The 24,563-nt window shown below is 42.4% G+C and overlaps 1 protein-coding gene across 1 annotated transcript in view; it reads right to left on the bottom strand.

Moving 5' to 3' along the window:
- The window catches only part of LOC147113851 (pro-neuregulin-2, membrane-bound isoform-like), a 253,737-nt gene that overhangs the window by 18,244 nt on the left and 210,930 nt on the right, over positions 1-24,563 (bottom strand). Inside the window, exons 6-8 of the mRNA XM_085995212.1 lie at positions 12,557-12,659; positions 11,550-11,673; positions 7,111-7,238 (exon numbers count right to left, since the gene is read on the bottom strand). Of these exons, the coding sequence (XP_085851338.1) occupies positions 7,111-7,238; positions 11,550-11,673; positions 12,557-12,659 (355 nt within the window). The remainder of the gene's footprint in view (positions 1-7,110; positions 7,239-11,549; positions 11,674-12,556; positions 12,660-24,563) is intronic.

The following is a 24,563-nucleotide window of genomic DNA, read 5'->3' as shown; positions in this document are numbered from 1 at the left end:
CTCTGTGACCAATCACTAGGAGGCACAGGGGAGCAGCCAAGCCCTCCCTGTGGGAGATGCTTTGCTTCTAATCAGTGGCTCCCTCAGACAACTCGTTCCAGATTGGGAAGTCACTGTGTGTGGAATACTGGCTACAAGAGCAATGTTCCATAATTTAGTAGACTGGCATGTTGCTGAAGTAGCACATACCGTGCCACTGCTCCATCTCAAAAAATGTTGGAAATTGTATAACAAATTCAATTAGTTATGTTAATGCTAACATTTATTGTTTAGACTATATATCCATGAAAAGCACCCCAAAAAAAGAGTAAGGCTTTAAGAAATCATGAAATACGAAAAACAATTTAGTCCATCATGCCGTTCTTTTCACACACCATGTACAATGAGTGAGCCTTTGGTTTGGTGATAGCATTCCTGCCTCTGAATCAGAATGTGCAGGATTTGAACCCCATGCCAGATAGTCCTGATGAGTGGAGATCAGAGCTCTGACTCTGAATTCTGGGTTGACATCCAATGGGGTACTTGTGTCTGGTGGGTATGGGTAGGCTCCACTCCTCATATGGGTATTGGGAGCACATAAAACCCTACTGCTGTATAGGACTAATCAGTCTATCGGCTGGTATAAAAGTGGTTATAACCATGGAAGGAGCAGTCAAATCATGGCTTGTGAGGTTGTTAATCAGCCTATTAATTCTTCCACTACTTCACACTGTTCGCCAAGGGAAGAGTGCGAAATTCAGTGCAGTAATGAGGGAGTGTTGTATTGTTGGAGGTGCTGCCTTTAGGATGAGATGTTAAGCCAACATCCCAACTGCCCTCTTAGGTGGACATGCAAGATCCTATTGCACTATTCAAAGGAAAAGAGCAGCAGAGTTCTACTGGTGCTCTGGCCAACATTTATCCCTCAACCAACATCACTAAAGCAACAGAATATATGGTCATTTATCTCATTGTTGTAATGTAGGGAAATGTGGCAGCCAATTTGCACACAGAAATGTTCCACAAGAAACAGTGATAGCACTTCAAAGGTACTTCATTGACTGTAAAGTGCTTTGGGACATCCTTAGGGAATGAATGGTGCTATATAAGTGCAAGATATTTCTATATCCCAGATGAGCAACCTTAATTTTCATAGCTCCCACCAGCTCAAGAATGTTTCATACAGTGTTCAATCATCCCTATCTGTACTTAGGCTTATAAACTGTGGCTTTTATTTAATTACTTATGTAGTATTTGAGTTATAAGGGCTGATTTTAACTTGCAGAAGTGGCGGAAAATGGGTGGCAGCAGATCAGGGTGCTCGTTATACACCCCGCATCAGTTAAAAATCAGTCCAGGAAAGTCCTCAGTAAAAGAACATAAGAACATAAGAAATAGGAGCAGGAGTAGGCCATTCGGCCCTTTGAGCCTGCTCCGCCATTCAATGAGATCATGGCTGATCTTCTGTTTCAATTCCATTCACCGGCCTTATTGCCATATCCCTTGATGCCCTTACTAGTCAGAAATGTATCGACTTCTGTTTTGAATATACCCAAAGACTGAGCCTCCACAGCACTCTGGGGTAGAGAATTCCAAAGATTCACCACCCTCTATGTGAAGAAATTTCTTCTCATCTCAGTCCTGAATGGCCTACCCTTTATCCTGAGGCTGTGGCCCCTGGTTCTAGACTCCCCAACCAAGGGAAACATTCTCCCACCATCCACCCTATCAAGCCCTGTAATAATGTTGTATGCTTCAATGAGATCCCCTCTCATTCTTCTGAATTCAAGAGAATACAGGCCTAGTTTACTCAATCTCTTCTCATACGACAGTCCCGCCATCCCAGGAATCAATCTCGTGAACCTTCGTTGCACTCCCTCTATGGCAAGTATATCCTTCCTTAGGTAAGGAGACCAAAATTGTACACAGTACTCCAGGTGTGGTCTCACCAAGGCCCTATATAATTGGAATAAGACTTCTTTACTCCTGTACTCAAATCCTCTTGTAATGAAGGCCAGCATACCATTTGCCTTCCTAATGGCTTGCTGTACCTGCACATTCACTTTCAGTGACTTATGTACAGGGACACCCAGGTCCCTTTGAGCATCTGCCTTCCCCAATCTTGCACCATTTAGGAAATACTCTGCCTTTCTGTTTTTTCTACCAAAGTGGATAACTTCACATTTATCCACATTATAATCTCTCTGCCATGTTCTTGCCCACTCACTGAGCCTGTCGAGATCCCCTTGAAGCCTCTTCACATCTTCTTCGCAACTGACACTGCCACCTAGCTTTGTGTCATCAGCAAATTTGGAAATGTTACATTTAATCCCCTCATCCAAATCATTGATATAGATTGTGAATAGCCGGGGCCCAAGCACCGATCCTTGCGGTACCCCACTAGTCACAGCCTGCCATCCTGAAAAAGACCCGTTTATCCCCACTCTTTATTTTCTGTTTGTTAACCAATTCTCAATCCATGCTAGTATATTACCCCCAATTCCATGTGCCCTAATTTTGTTCACCAACATCTTGTGTAGGACCTTATCGAAGGCTTTCTGAAAATCCAAATACACCACATCTACCAGTTCCCCTTTGTCTACTCCACTAGTTACATCCTCAAAGAACTCCAATAGGTTTGTCAAACAGGACTTCCCTTTCATAAATCCATGTTGACTCTGCTCAATCTTACTATTAGCTTCTAAGTGCCCAGTTATTGCATCCTTTATAATAGATTCCAGCATTTTCTCAACTACTGATGTGAGGCTAACAGGTCTGTAGTTCCCCGTTTTCTCTCTCCCTCCTTTCTTAAATAGCAGGGTTACATTTTCTATCCTCCAATCTGCAGGAATCATTCCAGAATCTATAGAATTTTGGAAGATGACAACCAATGCGTCCACTATCCCAATGGCCACCTCTTTCAAAACCCTAGGATGTAGGTCCTCTGGTCCTTGAGATTAATCGACTTTTAGTCCCATTAATTTTGCTAGTACTGTTTTTTTACTAATAATAATTTCTTTACGTTCCTCATTCTCACCACACCCTTGGTTTTCTCATATTTCTGGGAGGTTTTTTGTGTCTTCCTCTGTGAAGACAGAAACAAAGGGCAGGATTTTCATTGGGCTGTGGAGGCGGGATTGGAGGCATGTGGGGGGTTAAAATCCTGAAATCGGGGGGCACGAACCCATCCCACCCCCAACCCACCTCCATGCCAGTTTCAAAGGAGGCGGGTACCCGACCCGCACTGGGACCCGCCTCCCCGAGGTGGGAAGGGGATTAGTGCCAATCAACTGCCTGTTAACAGGCAGTTTTTAGCCTAATCCCTATTTTCATTCTTGAAGTGTGGGATTCCCGACGGCTCCAAACCACGCCAAGTTAGCGAGGCGGGCCGTCGGGCTGAAGGGCTTGGAGGGGTCGAGATGTCCGGTGTTCTGGTGAGTGATGGGTGCATGAGTGCAGAGGTAAGTGTGTTTGGTGTGTTTAAAGTGTTTAAAGAAGTTTTACTTACCTTTACAGCCTTCCTTCCTTCAGGTCTCGGGGGTCCCTCATCTCACTGGCACAGAAAGCAGAAAGGCCGTGATCTGGCAAAAATTGCAGCAATCAGCTTTCTGTTCCAGAGAGATCTCTAAATCATCCTGAGAGGAAGGAATTAACTTAGAGAACAAATTGTCAGTGTTTGACAGCTTCAAATAGCTGTCAAACGCTGATATTGCATCTGTCAAAAGATCTTGACAGATGAAATATCAATCTGTGATGTCACCTGTTGCTGGGTGGCCCTTAATTGGCCTGCTGAGCCCGCTGGGTGGGCTCAACAAGGTCAATCAAGTCAAAATCATGTGGGTTGGCTACAACTCGATGGAGGTGGGACTACAGCCCCGAAAGTTGTAGTCCCGCCTCCTACTCACCTCCTCAATCCAGCCCAAAGTATTTATTTAATTTCTCTGCCATTTCCTCATTCCCCATTATAAATTATCCCATCTCTGACTGTAAAGGACCTACATTTACCTTTGCCAGTCTTTTCCTTTTCACATACCTATAGAAGCTTTTACAATCCGTTTTTATATTTTTCACTAGTTTGTGCTCATATTCTATTTTCCTTTTCTTTATCAATTTCTTGGTCCCCCTTTGCTGATTTCTAAAAAGATCCCAATCCTCAGGCTGACCGTTTTTTCTGGCAACTTTATAAGCTTCCTCCTTTGACTTAATACTACCTTTAACTTCTTTTGTTAGCCATGGCTGGATCACTTTTCCTTTTGGGCTTTTATGCCCTAGAGGAATATATGTTTGTTGTAAATTATGCATTATTTCCTTGAATGTTAGCCATTGTATGCCCACCTTCATACCTTTTAGTGTAGTCTCCCAATCTACCATGGCCAACTTGTCCCTCATACACTTGTAGTTTCCTCTGTTTAGATTGAAGACCTTAGTTTCAGATTGGACTACATCACTCTCAAACTTAATATAAAATTCAGTCATATTATGGTCACTTGTCCCTAACGGCCCCTTTACCACAAGATTATTGATTAGCCCTTTCTCATTACACAGTACTAGATCCAGAATAGCCTATTCCCTGGTTGGTTCCTCCACGTATTGATCCAGGAAACCATCTCGCATACATTCCAAGAATTCGTCCTCCACGCCATTAGTGGTAATATGATTTGCCCAGTCAATATGTAGATTAAAGTCCCCCATGATTACCATATTGCCCTTGTTACATGCACTTCTAATCTCTTGATTGATACTGTGCCCTACAATACCACTACTATTTGGTGGCCTATACACAACTCCCACCAATGTTTTCTGCCCTTTGCTGTTTCTTAGCTCCACCCAAACTGATTCCAGTTCTACATTACGATCTGCCAAGCCAAGATCCTTTATCTCTACCATACCAATCTCATCCCTTATTAACAGTGCTATGCCACCTCCTTTTCCTTTTTGTCTGTCCTTCCTAAATGTTGAGTAACCTGGAACATTCAGTTCCCAGATTTGGTTACCCTGCAACCATGTCTCTGTAATGGCAATTACATCATACCCATTTACTTCTATTAGTGCCATTAATTCATCCACCTTGTTGCGAATGCTACATGCATTTAGATAAAGTGCCTTCAACTTTGCCTGTTTAATATTTTTCTGGTAGTTAACAGGCAGTTAAGAGGCTTTTTCCATTTTGAGACTTCTGCGGGCTTCCCGACATCGGGGACCCCCACCAGGGTAAGTGAGGCGTGCTGTGGGTCTGTTGTAATGTTTGTATATAGATGACAGCTGCAGAAGTGGTGTGAAGGATGCAATGGGACACTGGTGAGTATCAGAGGTAAGGAAATGTTGGGAAAGTCATTTTTAATGTGTTTAGATTTTTCTGTAGGTGACAAGCTTTGAGTTTGTGTGGCCTCACCTCAATGGGAGAAGTGACAGATCGCTTCTATACCCTCACCTGCAGCTGCCATCTGTTTCATCCTAAGGAGAGAGTCACTGGAGAGCCTGGGTGAAAGGGCTCACCTGTGTACAGTGATTGTCAGTGTTTGACAGCACCTCAAAGCTGTCAAACACTGTCAAATCATCTGTCAAAAATTTATGGTTCACGTACCGTTAAGAAAATCGGCAGATGAAGCGTCATTAACTGACGTCATCTGACACCGACTTTCCCTTAATTGGCCAGCAAGCCCACAGGGTGGGCTTAGCAAGGCCAATCAGGGGAAAATAGCATCTGTGCGTCGGACGTCACTGGGGCGGGACTAGAACCCGCAAGGCAGCAGTCCTGTCCCCAACGCATCTCAGTGAGTAAAATCCAGCCCTAAAAGTTTAACTTTACTATTGCCAGTACAATGGTTACAAGGTGCTCCATCTAAATTGTCTCATCTTTTGGAGAAAACATAAATCTGCTAAAATGCACTAATAATGTAGCCTTGAACTCATAGTCAGAACATTTGTTTTGCTTTACATATGAAAATTTGTCCAGGATGGTAATAGTCAATTGGAAAAAAATTGAGGTTAATTTATTATAGGTATTCTTAATTCTGAGTTACAGCCAACTGGAACTACACACCAAACTCTGTTAATGCATATCTAGTGTCATAATTTTAAACTGAAGAGAGTCATCAGTGTCAGTTGTGATTTGTGGAACTGGCATTGTTGCATATATAATCTCTTCTATTATCTGTACTGTTTTGCAACTATGGGTCTGACAAATGATGAATAATAGGAGCATGCCCATTTTTCAGCGTAATTAATGAATTACTAACAAAATCACAGGAATGCATAGCTTCAAAAAAGAAATTTTGATAATGATATTGAAAAACTAGTAGGAATCACAATGCACCTGCATTTAACACTCATAAACAGTTAATGATCCACTTAACCAGAATAAATGTTGAAGAGTTTGTTAATCCAGCTGTGAAGTACAATTATTGTTGACAATGGCTGAACAGCAAGTGCATTTTCAGTGATGGATGACAGCCTCCAAATATGCAAACAGCCGTGCATTATGTCACTGACATGGTTAACTGGCTTAAGGTCCAAAAGAAGTTTAATGACTTAAAGAAAAACATAAAGGTAAGACATAAATATTATTGTAAATCAGTAGCACAGAGCTTGTATTTGCAAAAGCAGGACCTGCTGTCATGGAGAAACTTTAAGAAGGTTACAGCAAGTTACTAAAAATGGAAATAGCATGATTATGCCAATTACATTATATGTGCCATAATGGGAAAGATCATAAGAAATTTTAATGGCCAAATCACACTGTTTTGATCCCCCACTGTTCCTATGTTTAAAGGCAAAACTCACACATAACAGAGGGACATTGCATTCAACGGGTAGTTGTCCTCATGACATTAAACAACTTTGCATATGAAGCTAGAGTTGGATTTACTCAAGAGAGTTTAGAAGGTATTGACTGTGGAGATTGAAGCTGCACACAGAACTAATGAAATATACCAGATTAATCATATATTCACTTATTTGTATGCTGTGCTCCTGCAGATCAGTGGTATATTTGGAATAACAGCCAGTTTGCACTCAAACAGCAATAATTCTGCGCCATCCTGTAGTTTTGAAAGTTAAAAGAAGTAAATGTTCCTTGTATCATTGTCTTTAGGTGAAAGTGGCAGTGCTTGCTCATGAATAGTTGATTACCTGTGGCTGGATGTGTGTGTAGCTGTGGAGGAGTGATGAGATGTGGATGATGGCTGGCTTGCAGAAAATGAGGTTTCCGTTTCATGTCGTCTCACATGTTCAGAGGCTGGAACATTTTTCGAAATGTACTGTACAGGGAGAAAAGAAAAAAAAATCCTGACAGTCAATCAATAGGGCTCACAGCCATCAAGATTTAAATGTCAATCAGTCCATGTTTTTACAACCAAGCAGTTAAGAAAACTATGGTCAATTACTCACACTCTAAACCATCAGAGACAAATTATTATAATTATTCAAATCCGTATTTTTATATTGGGTTTTGAATAGTTTGATATGTTTCCAATTCCTATTGAGGAATTCCCTTGTAACTCAAATTATTCCCAAGAAGGCTAATTTTTAAAGAGGATTGCCTGACCTATTATGGTTGGTTAAGGGTTAAGGAATCAACTGGACATGAAAGCCTTCTGGGTTATTATTTAATCACAGGCCTGGAAATTACAGTCGGAGGCTTGCTGCCCACATACGCCTCCGAACCGCAAGAAAACTCCGTACTTCCCTGCTGCCTCCGGAGCTTCGGGCTCTTGCACTCCTGGGCCTGCATAAAGGCCCACGGGTCCAAGGGGCGCATGTGATTCGCAAGCGTCCCTGGGATCATGTGGGCCAGGCCAACCAATGACAAAGGGGGATTCCTATGATGCTTAGGGGGATTCCATTTATGTACAGAGAATCCTCGTAAGCATAATAGAATTCACCTAAAAATATAATTTCACAACACTGAAATAAAAATAAATGAACACAGGTTCAAAATTAATTAAAATGCCATTTAATTAAACATTTAAAATAAAAATGTAATTTTTTGAAAAATAAATTCAAACATTTTTAAATGGTACAAAAATAACCTAAACCAATTTTAAATGTAAATAAATGTTTAAATCATTAAAAAAATGTATTTTAACATTTATTTCAACCCTTACGCTGGTAAAAGGCCTTACGCCTGCTTTTACCAGGTGCAAGGGTTTGGTGGGTATTCGCTGGGCAGTAGTCACACAAATAGCCCAACTCTGCACCAGCGAAAATGAATTTGTAGCAGATGGGTACAATCTGTCAAGGAGAAACCTGGCAGATCGCAAGTTCCGGGTTTTCGCACATGCCCATCACATGTGGAAACCCGGAACTTGCAGGGCACTTACGACGTCGTATCATAGGCCTCATAGAATTCAGACCATAGAAATTACACCTCAGAAGGAAAACATTTAGCCTATTCCACCTGTACCAGCTTGTGTGTTGTTCAAGACATTGTGAACTTTTCATCAAAACCTTTGAATCCTTATACACTCTTCACAATTAACAGATTCACCAAAAGGACAATTCACAAAAATACCATGTGGGGGAGGAGGGAGATTTGCTTTGTGTACTAGATGTAACAAAGTTGTAAATGCATTGGTTATAATGAGTTAACAATTTTGATACACATAATTCAGGCAATCTTTCCCCATGTCCTTTGGTGTCTGTAACAATCAAAGTTCTCTAAATTATATTGTGATAAAATGCATTTGCGTTTAACTTTCAAGGTAGTCCATGATTGCAGCTATTGATCCGAGCTGGTATTCTGCCTGCTGCTAATCAGGGTGGTCAGTCTCATGCCACTTGGCTTTAGTGTACTCAAGTAGCTCGTGACTGATAATTACATTTTGGGCCAATGCACATTCAAAACTGCTTTGCACTGATGCAATATTATAACTGTGGCCTATATGTGGACTCAATGGACCAAAGAAAAAATGAGATGCCACTTATTGCTAAAAGTTTCCACTTTATTTTACAAATTTTAGAGTTCAGTATATCTAATTCTGTAACACTGCATTGCATCCTATGATATTGTTCCATGTCTAATGGTTATCTATGAAGATTTATAATTGATATATCAATGATTTAGACTTCAATGTAGGGGGCATGATTAAGAAGTTTGCAGATGACACAAAAATTGGCCGTGTGGTTGATAGTGAGGAAAAAATCTGTAGACTGCAGAAAGATATCAATAAATTGGTCAGGTGGGCAGAAAAGTGGCAAATGGAATTCAATCTGGAGAAGTGTGAGGTAATGCATTTGGAGAGGGCTAACAAGGCAAGGGAATACACAGTAAATGGTAGAATACTGAGAAGTGGAGGAACAGAGGGACCTCGGAGTGCATGTACACAGATCCCTGAAGGTAGCAGGACAAGTAGATAAGGTGGTTAAGAAAGCATACGGGATACTTTACTTTATTAGCTGAGGCATAGAATACAAGAGCAGGGAGGTTATGCTTGAACTGTATAAATCACTAGTTAGGCCACAGCTAGAGTACTGCGTACCGTTCTGGTCACCACATTACAGGAAAGATGTGATTGCACTAGAGAGGGTACAGAGGAGATTTATGTGGATGTCGTCAGGGCTGGAGAATTTTAGCTATGAGGAAAGATTGGATAGGCTGGGGTAGTTTTCTTTGGAACAGAGGAGGCTGAGGGGAGATTTGGGTGTATAAAATTATGAGGGGCTTAGATAGAGTGGACAGGAAGGACCTATTTCCTCTAGCAGAGAGGTCAATAACCAGGGGGCATAGATTTAAAGTAATTGGTAGAAGGATTAGAGGGGAGTTGAGAACTTTTTTTCACCCAGAGGGTGGTGGGGGTCTGGAACTCACTGCCTGAAAGGGTGGTAGAGGCAGAAACACTCATCATATTTAAAAAGTACTTGGATATGCACTTGAAGTGCCGTAACCGACAAGGCTGCGGAGCAAGAGCTGGAAAGTGGGATTAGGCTGGATAGCTTTTTTTCAGCTGGCACAGACACGATGGGCCGAATGGCCTCATTCTGTGTCGTAAATTTCTATGATTCTATGAGGGTTATGGAAATACAAGTGTAAAAGCATAATTGTTTGCTATTTATTTTTATTTAAATCAGTAAACCACTAATTGTATAATGTCTGTTTGCTAGGAGCAGGTATGAGTAAGTGATTGCAATAAGGGTTTATATAATCATCACATTTCCAATGTTTTCACTCCTTTCTAATTACCTATCTCCTTTAAAATACCAAGCAGAACATTCACTCCTGTATCAAGAAAGGCCTTCTAGTGTTTTCCTCATAAATGGGCACAGGGCCCATCTGGCCATTCTTTATGTGCGAATTTAGACAACGAGTATTGGTAGGTCATTGGACTCTGGAAACATTACAGCCTGAACCTTTCTTCACCCGATGGCTGCACACTAATGCTTTTCAGGAGGAGATGCTGGATAACAATCGTGAGCAGAGATCCTCTTTTCTAGCCTAAGGTGCTCTGGCCTAATTGCAGTGCCATTACCCTAGGCCGAGATCAGCTAACTGCATTTGCTGGAAATTTGTGCAATTACTATTTGCAGGATATTGTGGCATGAGTGACTCAGGCCATTATTTAAGCCCCGCCAAAATTTCATGGGAATTTTGCGCTGTTGTGCCGAAGCAGTTGAACAGCTAATTATCTTCGCTCCGCCCCCATTACAATCAATGGTGAGATTGAGTTTGCTGAGTCAAAGCCCCCGAGATCACCTCTGCCACTTAAATCGTTGCAGATTGGCGCTTGTGGGGTGAGTATGCAGGAATCGTAACAGGAACGTGTTTAAAAGAGGCAATATCACTCTGGGCATCATAATACAGTTACTGTCTCAATTCTAAATTTTCTTCATCAGCTTAATCAAAGCAGAGCTCACATTCTTGAAAGTTTAATGTAATGCAAGTATCATTTATACTTATTTATTGCATTGCTAAATACTGTAATCGAAAAAAGTAGGGTAATTCTTGAAGCACTGTGAAATTGCCTTTTGGGGTGACTGTTTTCTACATTGCTTCTAAAATTGCATTCTGATGTCAATCACGCTTGAAGTACAGCACTTTTACAATCCACAGCTCCAAGCCATAACCTCACGATACAAAATAATTGTTTGTTCTTGTGGCAATATTTATTCATCCCTGTTTATATCTTCTAGTAATTTGCTGCCAGATATAAATAAATAAACAAATAAATTAGGTTGAAATTCCTGCAGAAATCAACAGTTGAAGTGAATTCTTAACTATCCATTGGCCGCGCCACTCCTTTGCTGCTATACTCGCTGTGGCGTATTCTAATTATTTTTGCAGCAAATTGTGGCATGAATTCGCCACTGGAAGATCGGGGAGCACTGCAGTCTAAACTATGCCTTTCATTGCCAATATCGGCATTGCAGCGAATTCTGGGCCAATATGGTTTAGTACCACACTTGGCAGTACATTTACCAGCTGAGCTGTCAGAAGCACCCTGGAAAGGGCTTTTTAAACACAAGCATGTTAACCAAAATAATTGCTAAGCAATAAACAGGATTATCACGAAATAATCTCTTCCTATAATCACATTTAGCCGTCTTAAATCAGTTCAGTAAATAGAAGTACGTACATCAACCATTTGAATGTCTTCTGGGAGAGGGCCAGGATGGTTGGGTCCATTGGCAAGGTTTCGGTTTTGATGGTCCGCACAAAGATTTTGCCTCAAATGGTTGTGCATTTTCTTCCTTTGCTTTCTATAGAAGAACAATAACCAGAGTAAGTTCTACACAAAATAACAGACATGGTATTAAAATAACTTCAACAAATCGCAACATATTAGACCTATGGGATTAAATAAATAAATTAGCACATGGGATCTTGGTCTTCATAAATAGAGGTATTGAGTACAAAAGTAGAGAAGTTATGCTGATCTTTTATAAAGCGCTGGGTCGACCACAACTGGAGTATTGCATCCAGTTCTGGTCACCACACTTTAGGAACGATGTGAAGGCACTTGAGAGGGTGCAGAGGAGATTTACCAGAATGGTTCCAGGGATGGGGGATCTTAGCTACAAGGACAGGTTGGATAAGCTGGATTTGTTTTCATTAGAGCAAAGGAGGTTGAGGGGTGATTTGATAGAGGTATACAAGGTTATGACAGGTTTGGATAGGCTAGATGGGGTAAGGCTGTTCCCACTAATTGATGGTACAAGGACTAGGGGACACAGGTTTAAGATTTTGGGCAAGAGATACAGGGGGGACGTGAGGAAAAACTTTTTTACATAGCGAGTGGTGAGGACCTGGAATTCGCTGCCGATGGAAGTGGTGGAAGCGGAGACACTCAATGTTTTCAAGGGGAGACTGGATAGGTACTTGAGGGCTACGGGGATAGAGCGGGGGAATGGGACTGACTGGATTGCTCCACAGCGAGCCGGCGCAGATTCGATGGGCCGAATGATCTCCTCCTGTGTCGTATGACTCTATGACTATGACCTCAGAAATATAAATGTATCTATTACATTATTTGCAAATTTGAAAAAGAAATACAAATTACTGTACACTGCAACAATCTAGAAACGACTTTAAATTCTCATAAGATGCTTTACATTACAGTGACTGGCAGATTGTAAGACTTACTTTGTTTTGCAATATGCCACAACACACACAATTCCAACCACAAGAAGAGCAACACAAATGCCAGTAATGGTCAAGACTCTCTTTTGATACAGTTCCTCGGCTTCTGCAAACAGAAACACAGGGTACAATAGGGTTAAATGCCTCATTCAGACTTAACCACAGGCACCACCTAATTTACTTCAGTCACAAGTTGCACATGAAAAGCCCTCACTGGAACATTTCTCACATTAATTCCATACACAGAAACATATATGCAAATACAATCATAGGTAGTGTACTAAATAGCTAGAAATAAATTGAAGTTAACTGTACTTAAAACACAGCAAACAAAATGACAATTAACCCCCCGCCCTGAACACACTAAGGACAGACTGCAGGCCTTCATAATAAAACTTTTTTTTAAATTCAGCTGAAGAGCTATTTAAAATAAGCAGTAAAATTAAAATGACAGCGTATTAAGGTATAACTCATCAGCTTCAGAGAGATTTCAAGTTAAGGAGGAATAGTTAACATTTTAATTTTTGTTTAAACGTTCTAATTTTGATATTCTTATTCAGCTATTAGAAAAACAGTTGAAGCATATTTGCTGTAACCTAGTAATTATAGAGATTGAAAATTGACAGTAGGCAGACTAGTTAAACACTGTTTATATGTGTGTCAATTACAGCAATGAGAATATAAAGAAATCAAAAGACAACAGAAAAATGGGAGACACAAAAGCGTTTTAGTACAAATAGCTGGTAACAGATTGGGGGTTTGGGGGGGTGCGGGGGAAGTGGGGAAGTCAACGGCCTGGCGTAGCATGCTTGTTACTGAAGAAGAGAATGGGCACATTGAGGGAAGAAAGATTAAAGCAGACTGTGAAGGGATGCCCCAGACTTAAAAAAAAGGCATCCTGACAAGACATGGGAGTTGGAATTTTTTTTTGTGATCAATAATTAGAATGACAGCAGCACTCATTTTGCTGAAGGCGAGAGAAATGAACAGGCTCATGTGTTATTAATGCTTTGTTATTACCCTTTTGCAGTTAATATTAGGGAACTGCTGTGACATCAATGACATCATATTTATCATGTGCATGACTAAAGACTAACCAAAGTACACAAATGTGTCTCAAAAATCTGAGATTAATTGCACAATCTTACCCAGGATGAAAACAAACTTGTTGAAAGTTTACATTCAAGTAAAGTGACTTTTGGTACAAGTTTTTGAAACTGTTTAATTTTCTCTCAATAAATAAGTTTCATTTGCTTTAGCTCGAATGTTTAGTTGTTTTCCTTAGCTGGGTCCATTTCTAATTTTTAAACTGTGTGCCATAAAAATTGTTTATATTAGCTGCAACTTCAGCAAAAACATTATGACCTGCAGCCTTGCTTGATTTACTGTTAAATCAACTTTATTATAAACCAAGTTTGGAGTTCAAAGAATAGGTCTCCTAGTCTAAATACCAGCTTCACTTATTGAAACGCTAACAGATGACACAAGCTTACACACATCTGGAGCTAACATGAAATTTATAGGTCAAACATTTAAGCAGCAGTTTCATGCTGTCTATTTACAACAGTTCTAAATCTGGCAAGAGTTCTGCTGGGCCAGCTGCAGCTCATCTCTAGTCAAAAAGAGTGCTGCTATAGAAAAGCTTTGCTTATCTGTAGCTCAATGTCATCATTAGATACTGGACTCCTTTATTTTGGTAATGGATGGATTAGTACAACTAGCCAGCTGCAGTCAGATCATCCCTTCAAAGCAAAAGAGGTTGCTAGAAATCCAAGGCAGCTTTTTAAATTTGCAGATTAAAATGAATGGTTTTCCATACCCATAAATTCAAATCCAAGATGCTCTGCCAATGCAGAAAGTTGACAAAAAAGAAAGAAAAAAAGGAGAACAGTTTCAGAGAAGAATATTTAAAACATACCAAAAATTATACACGTTATGTGGTTAGCTCGAACTTTGGTACAGAAATAAGGCAGGTGTGACATTAACATGTAACATAGCGCTCAGGGAAGCCTTTCCATCTCGGACAATGGGCACTACCATTACAGGCAGAAGTTTTACACATGCAAAACAAGACAGGAATGGGTGGAATGCAGTTAGTTGCAAATGATTACTCCCTTCTTTACAATTCTAGGGAACAATATTATGAAAGACATAAGGTGACTATTTAGGAGTACAAAGACAAGTTATTATTTATGATTTTATATCATGTTTAATGTAGAGATGGCTTTATCTGTGCTGTGAAAACATTGCTTTCAAATAGACTAATGTTATGTATACTAGCATTAAAAGGGGCTGAAAAATCTGGCTACCAATTCCACCTAGTTTTATACAGAACGTACGCACAGCTCTTATTCGTGAAAAATAAGCCTGATTTGTTGGTGTTGGCAATGAGAGTGTTAAGGTGTACAAGACTAGTGGCAAAATAAAATATCTTCTTGTCCATAGAACGTATGATTATCATTGTGCTTTTTATTGTTTTTTTCTCTTGTCAAATTTGTCCCTTCCTTCCTCTCTTGAAGGCACTGCGGTCTTGTTAAGATCGAATTCTATAAACCTCAATTGCCCTCCAATACCTCACCCAAATGCCTATTATTCATGTCTGAGCCTTGAAAGTGATTGTTGGCAGGCTATTTGACTGTGGGAGCATCACTGCTGAACCTGATCCTGTCCTTACCTAATGTGTACATGTTACTGGACAGCAGCAAAGAACAGGAACCCTATCCAATTTTGCCATCCTTATCCCAAGGATACTGAGGTCAATTGTAGCATCACAACCATCCATTGGCTAAGATCAGTTAAATCAGCACAGACTGAGGACTGATCATGGGAACTTCCTGATATTTATGATTTAGCTTCTTGGCTGGTTAAATTCTTTGAGCTATCCTATTAGGGAATCCAGTGATGATTGTTTAACATTATACTATGATTTACAGTGAATAATTTTCTCTGAAATGCAATGTAAATTATTAACTAGTATGTTATGACACTGAAACCACAAAAGTGGTTAAGAATGCTGCAGAACTACGAAACAGTAGTTCCGCTGATAACTAAGAAACAAATTCTGGGTGTGAATTTCCATCGAGTTTCTCCTGTTCGTCAGCTGTAACTTTGGTAGAAGAGCCATGGAAACTATGGAAGTTATGATTGGGAGAACCCTGGAAGAAATTCACCCCCTTAATTTCTAATTCTAAGTATATAATCATTGTACAAAATAATGGATATCAGAGAATTAATTCAAGGCTGTGAGTTTCGGCTAAGTTTGACATTGTTCAGTCTTTATTCCCATGGTCTTGTAACACAAACTGAAGTATCTATAATTGTATATGTTGAATAATCTTAAAGTGTCTGAATGTCAGGAATATCCCACACCCTCTGATGTGGTATTCTTGGTATCTCAAGGACAGGCATTCACAGTCAAAAGAAGATTGTACTATAAAGCAAGGCTGCAGATTATATGGGAGAAGGAGGGTTACAGAATTGAAATAAGTGGGAGGAATGCATAATGTCTAACAGAGTTCTTTCTCCAAGTGGCTTAAATGAAAGAGAATAATTTGAAAAATGCAGCATTTTGTCATTTTTGTACACCAGCTACTGGATTATCCTTAACTCTTAATTGGTGAAGTCGTTTAAGCCGTGTTGTTCAATACATTAGCCACTAGCCACATGTGGCTAATTGGGAATCCAATTGTGGCTAATTACATTCTGATTAGTAAATAAAAAATGAGTAATAGACAGTGTCGTTGAGCAGGTGATCTCACGGCATGTTCGCATGGCATGTGCTTGTGTACTTTAACCTTTTTGTGCATTTGTTGGTAAATTGGTAAGACAAAAAGCAGAGTGTGCGAGTGTGTTTTAATTGCTGTGTGTGCTTTACTTCCTTGGTTACTCATTATTTGCTAATATGGTGCATAACATGGGTGAAAATGCTGGACTTCAGCACCATGTAAACACCAGCAATATTGGGCTGAATTTTAATGGGGAAGGCACGTTGGGGTGGGGTGGGGTGGGGTGGGGCGCGTTGGGGTGGGCTCCGAGGTGGTCAGATTCCCGCAGGTCCTGCCCACTTTAACGGCAGGGCCTAATTTAAATGGGAAGCCTCTGTTTCCCACCCGCAGCCAGCCAGATTGAGAGGCTGGCTGGTTCCAGGTGGATATGCCTGTGGCACTAGGCCGCAGAGAGGAGGGCGGGAGGGATCGCATGGAGGTTGAGGGGTTGGGGGCTGGAAGAAGATTGGGGGGTTCCAAAGTGGTTCGGTGGCTGGAAGAAGATCGGGGGCGGGGTCCGAAGTGGATTGGGGGCCTGGAGAAGATTGGGAGCGATCTGATGTCAATCGGGGGCTGGGAGAAGATTGGGGGGGATCTGAAATGGATCGGGGGCTGGGAGAAGATTGGGGGGGCGGGGTCCAAAGTGGATTGGGGGCCCGGAGAAGATTGGGGGGGATCTGAAGTTGATCGGGGGCTGGGAGAAGATTGGGGGGGGATCTGAAGTGGATCGGGGGCTGGGAGAAGATCGGGGGGGGCGGGGTCCAAAGTGGATTGGGGGCCCGGAGAAGATTGGGGGGGATCTGAAGGGGATCGGGGGCTGGGAGAAGATCGGGGGGGATCTGAAGTGGATCAGGGGCTGGGAAAATATCAGGGGGGATCTGGATTGCATCGGGGGCCCGGAAAAGATCGGGGAGGGCCAGAGAAAGGAGGATCGGAGGCCTGAGGGGGGGAGGTCTTGTGGAGGGATTGGAGGCCTGGGGGGTACTGGTGACCTGGGGTGAGGTCTCCGATCACAGTGGGGTGGGTTAGGTAGGGACTCTGGATCCAGGAGATAGGTGTAACGGCACTTACCTCCTGGGTGCAGTCCTTGCCTTGCTGTAACTGGTGAGTTTCATGAGGTGTGCAAAACCCCACCAACTGCAGTTAAATGCAAAATGGAAGTTAAAGAAGAGGCTTCCAACCTCATTATAATATTTAAGTGGATGGCCCGCTTCCTGGCAGCAGGTTGGTTCCCCACCCCCATCCCGCCTCCATTAAAACTGGAAGTGGGCGGGTTGGAGGCTGGTTCAGGTCGGGATTCTGATTTTTTACTACCCCCATCCCAACCATTTTTTTAGGTTAAAATTCCCCCCATTGTATGGAGTTATCATTGCGGTGAGCAGACATTCCCTGCACCGGAACAGGTAAGCCAGAGGCCCGATCAAAATTGGTCCTCATTTAAATTAGACTGGCAAGCTGTGGACATCAGAGAGGCCCTCAGGTCCTGAAAGGGGAGGGGGAGGTGATCGGGAAGGGGCCAAATAGGGATGGGCAATGGTCTTCGGGACTTGTATGGAGCCGGGTGGAGCAGGAGTGCTCCTTCTGGCTCCACATTCAGGTAAGAAATATTTTTAATAAACTCTAACGATTGCTGGCTAGTCTGCCCGGGTCGCCTAAAAAATAGTTCTCACAAATTTAGCAATGAGATCAACACCTCTATAGATTGGGCGCATGCCGTCCCACTGCTAAATTGGTATGCTTTGCTCTTGTTTCACGCCTCAAAAATAGGTGCAACGCATATCAATTTCTACCCTTATATACTGGCTTTCTTAGATCTCAAAAACTTTTAGGAACATATAATAAATGGAACCAGCAAAACTGGAAATAAAGTTACCTGAGATATTAAGAGTGAGACAGAATCGAAATATAGTTTAATTGTCTCATTGGATTTTCCAAAAATAAATTATTCAAGCAGAGACAAATCCATTATTATGGAGGAAGAATGTATAAAATTGAAAAAAAATTACGGATTGGTATTTCTCCAGCTGCACCAATAGATCTTTCTGTTGAATGTTTGATTTTATGATCTTATCAATCAGTGCATCGCCTACACCAGGGATGTCCAACCTTTTGCAGCTGAAGGCGAAATACATGTGTTAAAACCAGTTAATTGGTGACATATGATTAGGCAGAAATGCACGCCCTCATATGCAAAAATACGAGACCCCTACACAGAAAAATTGCTAGATCCTGTACACACAAAGAATGAGATGCCCATAAAGCAAGGCTCCCTTATATAAAAATATGAGGCCTCTCATATACATAAAAGTGATATCCCCATAAACAAAATATGCAATTATAAATACCAATATCCATATTTATAATAGGAACTGCCTCCCTCCAGTCGATCCGCTGTAGCACTACCACTAGCAGTAGGGTGTAATTACAGTGTATAGGCAGTTTCTATTATAAATCTGGCCATAGGTATTTATAGTGCAACATAAAAATAAGGCCTTTAAAATGGCAACTGAATTACAACTGTGCAGCCTGCTCCAATTATCCTGTGCCCTCTAATCTTGTTTCACCTGACTACACTTGATGTTGACTCCCTATGTGCGATTATCATTGGAGATTCACTTAATATATTAAAAATCTTACATTTGTGCACCCTTTCTGTATTTTTTCCATTATAAATGTCTATGTCTACATTTATAATGGGAACTGCCAATGTAAACTGGTTAGGCTGTAATTACACCCTCCCCCCTATGGAGGTGCTACAGCGCCACCGCTAGCAGGAAGGTGCAGCATGGCTTGTTTACATAGGCAGCTTCCATTAATTGACCTGTGAGCCACATCTTGAACACCACTGATCTACACTACGCAAGTACTGGAAGCAATCAGAGTTGAGAACCTGAGCATACAGACCTAATATATCATGTTGGTACCTGCTAATTATTATCCCTCTAATAAACAAGTAGCAACGGTATATAGTAATCGCCAGAAATCTCCTCAGAAGTTCTCCTGAATGGCTGCCATAAATTTGAAGAGCACATCTTTCTTGCATATATTTAATGGCCCTGAATTTCGCGTCTCCACGGGTGAGTACGCACGGGGTACTCACCCGTAGGCCCAATGGAAGTGCCGGTTTCCTGCATGCACTGCGCATGCGCGGGAAACCGGCACTTCCGTTCCCCTGAAAGCAGGGGTTCAGAGGTCGAACGCGTGCACGGGGGAGGCTGCACGTGCGCATCGAAATTCTTTTTTTTTTTTTTTTTTTTACAGGTTTTCCCGGGAGAGTAAGGCTGCAGAATTTAGAAATGTAAAAGGTAAGTGGTGAATTAATTAAAATTAAAACATTTTTTCCACAGCTTTATTATTTTTTAATATTTTAGCCCCGTTAGAAAATAAAATTATTTTTTTCAAAAATTTAAATTATTGTTTAAAATAGTTATTTCGTTTAATTTATAGTTTATTTAAAAAATGTGATTTAAAAAAAAATTATTTGAAGATTTAGTGATGTTTTTTAAGAAGAAGGGGCCGTAGTATTTATAAGTCTTGACAGCACTTCCTGTCAGACTTATGAATGAAGCATTCCCTGCTCCGATTGGCTCCCCATGGCCCACGTGATCCCAGGGGACGCATCGAACTAACTGCGCCCCTGGGATACACAAGCACTGCGCGCCGGCAGCTGGACCAGGCCCCAGATCAGAATTCCACGGGGGCCCACAGTTCAACGGCCAGCGCGCTAGGTAAGTACAGATCGGGGGCTTACACCCACGGGAAGCCCCCAACCCGAATTTCTGGGCCAATATGAAAGTACCGTAAAACTGTTTCTTTAGAGCTACGGGCTTTAAGCCTTATGTGATCTAATAATTAATTAATTCAAAAATATAAAGTAAATAATGGCACATAAAACTGATAGTTGACTGTACTTGTGATCATTAACTGTAACTAAACTTTGCTTTCAATATAAATATAGGCTGGGGCTTAAGACAAAGTATCTGAGGGAATTGCATCTCAAACACTACTTGACTAAAGACAGAAAGTCAAAAATAATGTCAACCTTCCTTAATCTCCTTAGGTTTACTTCTCTCTTACCAATGTTTTTTGAAATATTTTTGTTTAAGCAGCAAGTACAATTGAGTTATTGAAAAGTCACTAAGTTCAACAGTGTCAGGGAGTTAACCTAATAGGGGAAAAATTCAGTATCGCCCCGTTTGGGTCGCCATTGTCGGCCATGCGCAAAGTTTAGCACCTGGCGCTAATTATCGCCTCTGACGGCAAATTTGGCTTTTATCGCCCCTGGAGGTGATTGGAGCGCAAAATCAGGCGCTTCACACCTGTCTTAAAGCGCAAAGGCCGAGGAGCGAGGCGCTACCTCACAGCGCTGGCGAAGCTCATGTGATGTCAGTCAGCAATGGAACACAGACAAACTGGCGCCGGTCAGTTCTTAAAGGGGAGTTCTGATGAAAGGTCATCGACCTGAACCGTTAACTCTGTTTCTCTCTTCACAGATGCTGCTTGATCTGCTGAGTTTCTCCAGCATTTTCTGTTTTTATCTTAAAGGGGAGGGTTGATTTTGCTCTCCATCCACATCCTGCTCATTGCAGCCTTGAATCTCGGCCTGCAGAGACCTGTACATCAAATCTGCTGGAAAGAACAATGGAGAGACCCAGGTAAAGAGCTCAGAGTGCAGCCCCCACAGTCTCTTCTAAATCGATACAAGGAAGGGCAAATCAAAATGAACCTGCAAAGTGCTGCTCAGTACCCAAAACTCCTTCACACAGCGTTGAATCTCTCCAGGAGTCTCTCTCCTTCTCTCTCTCAGAATGCGTGGTGCAAAACTGTCACCAACAAAAAAAGGCAGGAAGCGGTCGCCTTTAAATAGCGCGCACCCAGTCCCTTCCTGACTGCAGAATGCTCCCCTCAACCTGTCATTGCTAGCGGCAGGCGGTAAGGCAGGGGGCGCCACTCAATATCCGATTTGGAGCGCTACCGGGGCGTTGCGCACTCGACTGACGTCACGATCTGCCGGCACAGGAGATCGTGGCAGTAGTGTTTAGCGTCGCCGCAAAATGTCTAGTTAATTTCGCGAGCAGCGCAAACATTGCTGCGCCCGGGCGCTAGTTGCTTTGCGCCCCATTAGCGCCCTCTTAAGGCGCTAACGGGAGGCACAAACCAATTGAATTTTTCCCCCAATATCTTTACTTGAAGAGGATGCACCCCAATACTCTGGTTAATGACTATCTCAACATATAATTATTCAGCTCCCTCGCACAGTCAGGCTCAGTAACACTTCCAAGTCAACATCACCAAAAATATCATCAGCATCAACTTTTTAAACAAAATCATTTAAAGAAACAGACGTAAACAGAAAGATCTTAATGTTAATGACAATTCATTGCAATGGTTTGAATTTAGTTACAATATATTTTAGAGGCTCTGCAGTTACACTAGCAATACTGCAGGTTTATTATTACTGATACACATGGGTCTTTCAATAAAATGCTAGTTCCATGGTAAATTGTTACTGATCATCATTGATTGATGTGTCTGGAGTAATGAGATTTAATATTCCTTGGGGTTACGATTGGACTGTTGGAACCAATATGCCTGTTTTTATGGAAGAATAGAAACAATTTTCAAGTGGCAGAGCGAACCTACCACCCACTGGATGAAACAAATCATTTTCACGGTCGGGCTTCATTAGAATAAAATCATCGAGCTGCCAGTGCTAAACAACCACTGAAAAGCAGCTTGTTGTTTGGAGGGAGCAGGAAGTCCAGCAACCCATCTGCGGAGCTGAGCCAGCAGAGGACCTTTTAATGGATGAGGGACAGGCCGATCAGGTGGAGGAAAGGGCAAAACGTCCAACAGAGGTCGGGAGGATTTTTGTGGGGACACAGGAAAAGCATTAAACTCCTCTTGCCCTGCAAAACGTCCACTACTTACCTGAACTCTGGCCTTTTCTAAGGAGCCTCCAGAGATCCCTTTAAGGGACGCCGGTTTAACCGCTTACCGCATAGAGCATGGGCAGGACTAACACACCAAGGACATTGTGCGTTTTAACTTTAAAATTGCATCAGAGTCCTATGTACATCAATGAAACAAAAATCAGGCAGATTCCACAATGGACAGGCAATCTACTCCGCCAAGTTACTGCCCAAGCGACAAGGCTGAAAATGACCCCGTTAACTCTGATTTCCAGATGAATGACTTCTACTTAATAAAGGTAGAGGAGGAGATGGGTTTGGGGAATGGTTGTAGATCAATCTGTTAATATGTCTCTACTTGTGAGATGGTGATTAATGAAAACTTAGTATTAGGGTGTATCGCTAGAATCACAGAATCAAAATCCATAGAGCTTAACTCACATTTTGCATAATGCATTAGCAAAATTATATTTAGAATATTGGTTCCTGGCTGCAAATTGAACTGTTAAGGATACTAAGAGCAAGAGCAAAATATGTGACATAAGAAAACTACGAGGCACTTGGTCTGAGTATTAAACAAGGCTTTAATCAACTGTTTTTCAACATAGAGATCTAGTTGTGTCCTTCACTAGTTCCTGTTAAAGAATGTCCTAAGCAAGCTGGGCCCATGCCCGAGTATTTATACTCTCCCTGGACAGCGCTACCAGCAGGCCGCCCAGTATTACTTCATAAGTCATTTCCACATGAATGACAAGATTCATGTCATTCTTCCCGCCTGAAAGATTGGAAGTCCGGCGGCATCCTTCTACCGAATTAATCGGACTAAGAATAGACGCAGTCGTTTGGATCTCCATTGGAGGCCGGAAGGCACGTCTCCTCGGACCATATTTTGGTCCCTGGGTCGCTTGGTTTGTATCGGCGGGCCGACAGAGTCCGTGTCGCCTTGAACGACCTGAGGGGGACTGGGGAGATCGTGGCTGATGTGATAAAACTCACTACGCACTTGGTTTGAGCATAAAGCAAGGCTTTAATCAACTTGTTTCAGAACATGGAGGTCTAGTTGTACTTCACTAGTTCCTTGTCTTACAAAATGTCCCTGGCAAGCTGGGGCCCACGCCCGAGTATTTATACTCCTTGGACGGCGCCACCAGCTGGCCGCCCAGTGTTATTTCATAAGTAGTTTCTTGATGATGAGATTTATAACATTCTTCCTGCCTAAAAGATTTGGAAGTCCGACGACTTCCTCTTAACGGATTAGGCGGACCACGAATAGCCGCAGTCTTTTAGATTTTTGTTTATGGCCAGAAGGCACGTCTCCCCGGACCGTGTCTTGGTCCCTGGGCCGCTTGATCCGTACCAGTGGATCGACAGGGCCCGTGTTGCTCTGATCGACCCGGGGGAGGCTGGGGAGATCGTGACTCTGGGTGTGGGTCCCCACAGGTGCAGAACTGGCTTCGTCCCATTAGTTAACCGGGGATTGACCGGCATCCTGGCCTGGGGTGGCCATCCCACGGGGAGCGCTCAGCTCCCTGAGCGGATCTGGCGGGGCAGCCAGCAGATCCCTTGATGTCCCAGGTAGGGCGTCATCCTCGGGGGAGCGCAGAGTGTCGGCCTCATCCCCACGGGTCCCTCCATCAGTTGGGTCCGCGGAACCGGCCGGACAGGGAGCCAAGTCCCGGAGCGAAACGGTGGACTCCCGGCCATCCAGGTACCGCACATGTGCGTACGTGGGGTTGACATCCGTAAGTTCTACCTCGTCGACTAGAGGATCGGTTTTCGACGATCGGAAGAATCTTCGGAACAGCACGGGGCCAGGAGCTGCCAACCATGACCGTAGAGATGTCCCATGGGTGGAGCGACGCTGGAAGCTGAAGAATCGCTCGTGAGGTGTGACATTGGTAGAAGTAGAAAGGAGAGACCTGATGGAATGCAACACGTCAGGGAGCAGTTTCCCACTGCTGGTTTGGTAGATTGCATGACCTCAGCGCAAGACGAACAGCGTTCCAAATGATAGCGTTGTATCTCTCAACCTATCCGTTACCAATGGGATGGTATGGTGTCGTTTTACTGGTGGCGATTCCCTGTTGGGAGGGATAACTTTTCAGTTTGCTTGACATGAAGGAGGGACCCCGCTCAGAGTGGATGAAATTGGCCGTACCGCAAAGGGAAAAGACTTGATCAAGGCATTTGATCACTGTGGAAGTAAGCATATTGGGACAGGGGAAAGCAAAGGGAAAGCGTGAATATTCGTCCACCATAGTCAGTAAGTAGGTGTTCCGTGTTGAGGAAGGCAATGGCCCTTTAAAGTCAATGCTGAGTCGATGCATAGGCTAC

Source organism: Somniosus microcephalus, chromosome 8, assembly GCF_052327205.1.
Source record: "Somniosus microcephalus isolate GS21.2 chromosome 8, FLI_Smic_1.0, whole genome shotgun sequence".
Classification (NCBI taxonomy): domain Eukaryota; kingdom Metazoa; phylum Chordata; class Chondrichthyes; order Squaliformes; family Somniosidae; genus Somniosus; species Somniosus microcephalus.
Note: the sequence above shows the minus strand (reverse complement) of the source record. Positions and strands in the feature narration are given on the sequence as shown.